Below are 8,986 nucleotides of genomic sequence, written 5' to 3'. Positions count from 1 at the left end.
TCATTGTCTATAAGACATTCTTGGGGTTAGGAAGAAGGTTAAGAATGCTTGGGTTCTTCCAGAGGATCCAAGTTCATTTCCCAATACTCACAATGGAGGCTTATGATGGTCTGTAACTCCAGTTGCAGAGGATCCAACTCTTTCTGTAGTTCTCTTTGGTACTTGAATACAAATGGTATATATTCACATAGACAATACAAAATTAGAAATCCAAATTGTTGATGGGATGCCATGATATGAGCTGGTTGTCATAGCAAGCAGAGGTAGGAGGATCCCTGGAGTGTATCCTGCAAACTCAGCAAGACTCTTTACTAAAGAAGAGCAAGGGGATACATGGACCTTCTGTTAAACACAGTAAAAAGTCTTCTTTGGGGAACAGCAAATATGTAGTCTTTGTGTCTGCCTCTAATTTGAACATCATCAAATATAGTATCTCATTGTTCTCAAATGAATGTTCTAACAATCAATATCAATTAATTAGAGGCGATGTGTGGATAGAAATCTGTTAACTGTTCTTGCTTTAGGGCAAAATAACACAAGCATCTGTTCCACCCCCCCCCCAAGCATTTTCTTCACAGTGGCCCTAGGTAACCATTGGAAAGTGTTCCTGTAAAATCAACAACACATCAGTACCCATGGAACCAGTCTACAAAAAGCAACTAAAACTGGCTCACACCAGAGGAACCGGCTTTCTCAAGAGCCGAGGACATAAAAATGTGTCTCATATTTGTTCATTTGTTTTTCTCCTTCCCCCTCCCTAGGACAGGGTCTCTCTATGTTGCCTAGGTTGGCCTCAAACTCACAACCCTTTTCTTTCCTTCAGCCCCTTGAATGCTGGGATTACAGGCTTGACCCACCACACCCAGCAAAAGATGCTTGTGCCTTGAAGGTTGTTTGTTTGGAAGGGAAGCAGTCACACAGCAAACTTTATTTGAATATAATGGAGCAAAAAATGCTCTTTTATTAATCTGATGTACATTAAATATCTTTGTAGCTGTTACATGAATGATAGCTATCTGGCATATAAATGTATACACACTTCCACATGTGATAGATTTACACTGTACACGAGCCATCCCGCACAGAGCATGCCCTTTCACAAGGATACACACACATGGCTGTCTTGGAACATTTGTGAAAATACACTTGGCCCAACATCTTGGCAATCGGAAATGAGACACAGAGGAGCATACCAGAAAGATGAGTTCATAGCAGGATCAGCTGAACTGGAGAAGGGGACTCCAGAAACCTGAAATAGGAGTTACTGAGGTTTCACACATGCAGCACATATATACAGTACAACGGGGGGGGGGGGGGGCTGGACCAAACAGCGGGACAGCAGACACAGTACTGAAAAGAGAAAAGGGAAAGAATAGAAAGCCAAAACACTCATACACTCAAACCAAGGACAGGACCACTGCCAGGATCTCATTGCCGAAGGCAGGGTGGAGTTGTAGGCTGAGCGGGCAGCCAGGGTGGATGAGTACCTGGAAAAACCTCTTGTAGGGACTTCCTTTTTAGACGTCTGTTCAGTGTGTTCCTGGGTCAGGCAGAGAATACATGACCACATTTTGGAAGGTGCGTGAAACAGCTAATTTACTGCAATTTTTCCTGAAAGAACAACACCCAGAGGCCCGGGGGTTCTCTGCATGGTCGGTCCTGTTCTGAGCCAATAAGAATGTGGAAGGACACCTTTGAGTACTGACATGAGTACTTGCTAAATCTTGCCTTCCTGTGGACTTATGGGTAATGGAATGCTGACTCACAAGCCCAAGGGGACATTCAATTTCACCTGGTCTGGGTCTGAATGTTGGAATGCCCAACCTCCTTGCCCTGTGCAAAGCATGCTACTGCTGAGTGACAAGGAGCCAAATATTCTTCAGAGCTTCAGATAGTGATATGCTGGTAAATGTAGAGGTGGGAGGAGTCTAATCTGTGGCATTTGTTACTTTCTTACTATAAATGTTACCACTGTGGAGGAGCTCAGTAAAATGGCATTGACCTTGTCATTGAAAATATGTGTCCAATAGGAAACCATTACACAGTATTTCCATAAGAGAGATATGCTAGGTATATATTACCTCAAGGGCATGACTAATACAAAAATCTAGCAAAATAAGTAGAAAGTGATGAGTTCTGAATATATATATATATATTGTTTTAAAATGTAACTGATTTCATTGTATTTAACTTTTAATGATGGCTATGTTTCTTGATGGCTTTCCTGAAATTTCTGAAGCTTAAACAACTAAACAACTGCCTCTATAGAACTGGGTTGGGCCTGTTCCCAGCCATAGCTGCATTTAGATGACACCATCCCTTATGTTCTGGCTGGCTAGTCCTTCTCAGAGCTCCTGGAAGCTGCTTAGGGCACTACAGGAAGGCTTTTAGTATAGCATAAAAACTTATCTGAGTTTGAACCAAAGGCTGAAGGCTGTTGCCTCTTTTTAGTTCTCAATGTTCTTGGCTCTAGGGGACATGCAACTATGTTCGGGTGCAGAGGACGGGCAACCTTTGTAGTTTAAGCATCTGACCTTCGGTGCTGAGTAGGACTCACACAGATGGCCATGTGCCGTCTATATCTCAAAAATGCCATGTTCCTGGTGAGGAGTGCTCCTTTTGAAAGCCAAGCATGTGTTCTGTTCAGGAACAGGCCACTCTGATTCTATGCTAACCTTATCAGGGTGTGGGGCTAGGAGGACATCACAAACCCGAATCTTTACAGGGACCCACAGGGCACCAGGTCACTTAATTCACATTCCCCTAGGTTCTCCATCCTCTGTGCTCCATAAAGGTAAGGATGTGTACATTGCTTGCTCAAGAACACATCCATTCCTGAATTCTGGTGCCTCTTTTTTGTTTTTTTGAGACAGGGTTTCTCTGTGTAGCCCTGTGCAACTCTGAGATCCACCTGCCTCTGCCTCCCGAGTGCTGGCATTAAAGATGTGCCCAGCTTTTGCCTTTACTTTCGTTAACTGCTACAGTCAAGAGGGGACAAGAAGAAGGAAGGAGGACATTAATGAAGGAAGGAAGTGAATCTGAGCTGCCTGGAGGACATGGACAGAGTTGGTGAGGGGAAAAGGTACCACGGTGCTCAGAGGTCCAGTGACTACACTCTCTCTTTGCCCTGACTCCTAGAAGGCTCTAGAAGCTTCAGAACAATGCCACACTCCATTTCAAAATGTAACCTGCAGCCTCCCTGGCCTCCTGTTGTCACAACCTGTTTTCTGGGTGACTTATCTGCTGAGGCTAGAAAAGGGGAAGTGCGACTGACATTAGAAAGGAAACGCCTCCTGGGAGGGTTGGAGGAGAGGCCAGAGATCAGCTGTCAGGTTCCAGGGCTTGCTGAGGGCCTGGAGAGGGAGCTCTAGCATGCCCAGTGGGGAACATACTTCCTAGCGCCCTGTAAGGAACAGCTATGGAGAAATGAGCATCTCTAGAAAGGCATGGGCTCTCTCTGCTGTCGGCTCTCTTTGTAACAGCATCTTAGTGCAATTTCCTGTTGAGACCATGTGAAGAAACATGTGCTTGAATGTGTCTTGATTCAAGGACTGTTCAGTACCCCCTCCCACAAAGACAGCCTGACTAAGAAGATTAACTTCTGTCACAGGTTGCCCCGTCACTGCATAGTTCTTGTACTACCTATTGTAGGTCACAACTTGTTTAAAACTTGGAGACTAAAGACATTGACAGGCCTAACAGGCACCATGAGAGGATTATAAGATTGTCCTCTCATTCATTCCCCTGGCTCTCCCTGTTCTCAAAGAAATACTGCAGAGGGTTAAGTTTCTGCATGGAGCCCAGTGCCTGAATACCTAGCACAATCGTAGGCCAGTACTTAGCCTCCAATTTCATGAAAGGAGAGACTGGCTTATCTACCCAACTCCCTCCTCTACCCAGCTCCACTGACCTGAGCAGACCCACGGACTGGGTACCCTGTGACTCCAAATGCTGGGATGACTAAACTGCATCTGGGCGCTGAGTAAATGAAAGGAAGCCCCAGCAAATGCTTTGCGTGTGGTTGGTGAGAGGTTGTTGACAGGGGAATGGTCAACAGTGAAAGCGACAGAACAGTACATGGAGAATCGCCAGTTTCCTGAAACGGTGAAGGACACACAATGCATCTAAGAGCCTGACAACTTCCTTTTGTTAGATTACAAGAGACATTTTACCTAAAATAGACACTTTGCTCAGCAGAAGAAAAACACCAAGAAACACATGGGCCACCTCCAGAACACTCTACTGTGTCAATGCCCTTTTGTTGTCTCAGCATGACCTTTTTTATTGGGGGGAGGGTGGTTGGTAACTAGTCTAAGTTTGGCACAACATGGGATTTAAAAGAAACCTGATATGTAGCCATTAGGCTCCAAACAATATGTCAGTTGTCGACAATTCCAGATGAAGGATAAATCCAGGCATTCCTGGCTTTGGAGCCTTTTGTATATGAACAAATAAGGCATCTTGATGAAGAAATAGGCACAAGCCTCCTGATATAAGATAGAAACAAACTGGGGAATATCATATTCTATTTTGGTTGGCAGAAGATGTCAGGAAGTGTTCCCACGGAATGATCTGGAATTGATTCTAGAGTTTAGAATGTCTCCCAGGTGCACTAATCCCATTGCTGGAACATTATCAATGGAACACTGGACTCTCTCTTCACCACCACATCTCTTCCACTACCCCTCTCTCGGTGTCCCAAGATATTCTGAAAGCAAATAAGTTTTTGGTGCAAACTTGAGTTCTGATTGGTGAGATTTGTAAATGAGGATCCATCTACCAATTTATGTGAAGTCACTGAGGAACGTTGTTTCCCATGGCCTAGACCCATTAAAGGTAATTTCAAGAAAACAATGAATTAGATGGGCAGGGGTGTAGAGGATACAGCCTTTGTGGGTCTGCCTCCACCAGACTGTCTTCTAACAGCAGTGTCTTCCAGGGGTAGAGCAATGGCAGCCCCAGTGGTTCTGAACTGAGATATACTTAAAATCCCTAGGCATGGGCAGCACAGGCAACATGAAAACTCTTCTAGCTCATTGTATGAGGTCTTCCCAAGCCACCTCCTGATCTGCTTATAGACTTGGTTATTGTCTCATTTTCAATATGTCATGAAGGTAGGCTTCCCATCAGCGGAAGACAGAGAAGATGAAGCAACTCTCATTGTAGTCCCAAGGTATCTTGGAGAATAAAATAGTGTCATCCTTTTTCTCTACAGATGGGAAAACTGAGGGCCGATATGACCAGTGACTTAATTCTTGGCCTTTGGGCTAAGACCAAGTGCATTTGCCCCAGAAAGATCTCTGCCTGGTTGTGGAGCTTGTGCCTCTGAGAACCCATTGGTGATCTGTCTTGGTGTAAGATGGATCAGGAAGGTGAGCCTTTCAGACCCAATTATGTAGAGTGGGGCATCTTATAGAAGTCACAGTTGAGAGAAGCTACTTTGCCATCATTTGTTTTGTTTCCTTTCCTATTGAGAAGATAGTAAAACTTGGGAGCATTCTGGACTGATACTGAAGAGCAACGGGGGAAATCTTCGTTAGAAACAGAGTCCCAGATACAGGTGCAAATGGGGCTGTTTTCTTTAATTTTTGAATCAGCTTTTAATTTCCTTTTGCTGTATATGGAATGGAATAGATGACTGCCCAGGTGCCAAGGCCTTTAACACTCAAGCAACTGGGGCTTCTGTTGAATCTCATGGTTATATCTTAATCTCTAATTAACCCAAGCAGGCCGCACCACATACTTGGGAAGCAACTGGGACATTGCCATGGGCAATGAAGGTGATGCCCAATGAAAAGGCTGAGGGAAAATCATGGGAGGTGGGAAAGGTGGTGGCCAAGAAGGTTTGTGACCGCTGATTGTCTAGGAGGTTAGAAGAGATCCCCCTTGGGCACCTGGGAAGCCTGGGGTAGATGAAGGGGCTAGATGGCAGATGATCTTACAAAGTAGGGTTCTGTTGAGTTATCCCTGCCAACCCAACCCAGCATCCAGATAAAATTCTGAATAGCTATGTCTTGCAGTTTGGAATGTAATTGGTGCAGTCCGACTATGAGACAGAGAACAGACAATTTGAGACTAAAGATTATCCAGTAAGCTCACTACCACTCAAGAGCAGAGAAAACAATGTCCTTGACTATGTCGGGTTTCCCTTTGTATGGGGAGATAGCGATTCATACCTTATTTTTGCAGCATTTTCTTTACACACCACATTCAACCAAAAGATCTGCTCTGGGCCCCACATGCCTTCTTTATTTTTAAAAAGAAGACAAATCACGGGTAAATAGGAGGTGGAAACGAACCCACATGGAAAATGAATAACGTGAAAGATTCTCTCTTAGTTATTTTAAATACGGGTTTGTTTCCCAGGGAGGTGAAAGGAAACAGAAGTGAGTTCTGCTCTGGTCCCTGCTTTGTTGGCATCTTTCAAGTTAATCATGCCTAGTCTTAAAGATTTTCCTTTCTCCAGTCACCTCTGTCTGCAGATTTTGCTCTGATAGCCTCGATGTCCTGGCTCTGAGTATCTATATTATCTCTAGGGAACTACTCTCTGCCGATTCCCGACTTAACTCTAGGTTGTCCCCTCTACCAAGCCTGAATTACTTGCTGGAGCAGTGGATTAATGGTTTATGTTAATCAAAGAGCTTTTCACAGAATTTGAGCTCCAGGAGGGATGGGGAATGTGGTAGAGGAGGGGGCGGGGCTCCAGGGAGCAGTTACATCTTTGAACAGAATGGTTAGTGGAAACAAAAGTTTCCTTTTTCTGGAAGCCCCAGGGCTGTGATCATGCAGAAACAGCAAAAAATAAGCAATAAGGGTCACCCTCCAACAAGACAGGGGAAGTTAAAAAAAGAATGTTGTTTAAATATGGAACTTATGCTGGCTGTTATCACAGGCTGCAAATCTACAAAGAGGCTTCAGATTTCAAAGATGTGTAAAAGGACGGGCTTGGGGGAGGGGCAGTCAGGGAGAGACCAGAAGGTCATTTAGCTGACAGCTGGCCCGTGGGAATGTCCTGCTGACCTCTCCTTCCACGATCATGGAGATTCCAGAGGTAAAACAGACAGACACACACCAGGAGATGCTGTCCAGCCTGCCAGATGCTTGCTTGGGAGAGAAGGTGGGCTCAGAGGCAAACCAGAAACAAGGCTGGGTGCCCATAGCTGGAGGAACCTGGAGGGACAAGACAGGCTGTGGAGATGGGAGCTAAAAAGTGACAGTACAGAGTTGACCAAATGAGGGTGCATGGCTTTGACCCTCAAGAAACAGTTATTGAGAGAAACATCCTTTTGCATTTGTAAATGGCTTTGGTTGTGATTTTCTTACCAGTTTCTAATTTCCACTGCCAATTGCTAGACCGGAGAAGGGAAAAGTGTAGCAGAATTGAAGAGGCAGATGCTGCTTTTTAAGAAGTGGCTTTCTTTCCCTGAATCTGCTATCTGGCCAATTCCGGGGCAGCTTGCGAGGGAATGCAAGGAGAGGCAGAGGATCTCTGATCTTCAAACACTGCTATCCACCTGTCACAGTCCCAGACACTGTGACGGCTGCCCTCTCATGTATTCGGTTTTCCGTCTAAAATCTGGCTTCTGCCAAACGTGCTTGGTGTCACACAATTTTCTTGAAACACCCTGCTGTAACAGCTAGAGTGGCTGGGAGTCCTTTTTTTTCTAAGTAAACAGGAAATATCACTCTATGAAAAAAAAAAAGAAAGAAAGAAATCCCTTTCCTCAGCACAAACTCAATTATGCCAACTTAAACTTCCTGTTAATGACGCATCAGGGGCGGGGTCTATTTCTTACACCAGCACAGGCTTTTTTAGCTGCTCAGTGTCGGTGAACAGAATCCCCAGGAAAGCCTGGCTGACTGGGACATTTTAGAAACACTTCCACGGGGTACAGGGAGGCAGGAGTATCACGGTTAGAAAAAGATAACAATGCCCGGAAAACCAAAACGGCACAAAGTCACGTTGGAGGGGTAAAACGATATGCAGCTACACTTTAAGTCACGGCAAAAGTTTGTGTTCTGATGCTCGGCCGCCTTTCCACACACACACGCACATGCACACGCACACGCACACACACACACACACACACACACACACACACACACACACACACACAAGAACCTCTGCAGTCTCGAGTCAGGAGGACCGACCCACAGTGGGAGAAGGAGATGGCTTTTGTTCTGTCACATCAGAACCTGGGTTCGTGTGTCCGGCAGGCGCAGCCCCACGAGTCCTCCACACACGAGTACGGTGGAAGCCAGCAGGATGGGGATTGCTTTGGTAATGCTGACCAAGGAGCCAAATATTAGGTTCCCCAGCACGGTCGCAGCTTTACAGAGTGCATTCAAGAAGCCGAAGCCTGTTGCTCTGCAAGAGAAAGAAACACGGACAAGGTTTAGAAAACGTCACTCAGGAGTCCAGCGTTAGACCCACATGTCCCGTGCAGTGCTTTTCCGTGGTCTTTAAGTAGATTGGGTTGCATGTCGGTGGAGCAGATACTTAAATGCCAACCAGCAAATGTGGAGGCAGAGTAGCCAGCTGTATGTGGTGCCTCCAGTCTCCTGTGGACTTTCTTGATCTACTGACTCTTACTCGGGAACAGAAGAAAAAAGGTCTGTCTTGGCCCAGTGGGGTTGGAAGGAAGGTTCTACTAAATAAAAGTCAGCGTCACTCTATATAAATGCTCTCAGGATAGGACCTGGTTTGCCTCTCCCCAGTGTGGGCCACCTCCTCTATCTCGGCAAAGGACCCAGGGAGTGAGGGATACTGGGTAATCTAGCAAGTCCTCATCTCTTTACGAAAGTGACTTGTTATTTTGTTTTATTGAGTGTTCATAAGTTCGGTGTATTTAGAAGGAAATTCAAATTTTGTTTCAGAATGAAATACAATGATATGGCAATGGGGTTCTTTAAACATTTTATTTTCAATTTCATCTTATATTCTAGATTTTATTTTTTATATTCATTTTTCATGTATTCATGTATT

The 8,986-nt window shown here is 45.0% G+C and overlaps 1 protein-coding gene across 2 annotated transcripts in view; it reads right to left on the bottom strand.

Annotated features, from left to right (window-relative positions):
• Positions 1–930: 930 nt before the first annotated feature.
• The window catches only part of Sv2c (synaptic vesicle glycoprotein 2C), a 178,420-nt gene continuing 170,364 nt past the window's right edge, over positions 931–8,986 (bottom strand). For both annotated transcript variants that reach the window (XM_040728894.1, XM_040728895.1), the window contains one exon: positions 931–8,368. In XM_040728894.1, the coding sequence (XP_040584828.1) occupies positions 8,185–8,368 (184 nt within the window). In that variant the 3' untranslated portion in view covers positions 931–8,184. The remainder of the gene's footprint in view (positions 8,369–8,986) is intronic.

Source organism: Mesocricetus auratus, unplaced genomic scaffold (genome assembly GCF_017639785.1).
Source record: "Mesocricetus auratus isolate SY011 unplaced genomic scaffold, BCM_Maur_2.0 Super-Scaffold_100020, whole genome shotgun sequence".
NCBI lineage: Eukaryota > Metazoa > Chordata > Mammalia > Rodentia > Cricetidae > Mesocricetus > Mesocricetus auratus.
Note: the sequence above shows the minus strand (reverse complement) of the source record. Positions and strands in the feature narration are given on the sequence as shown.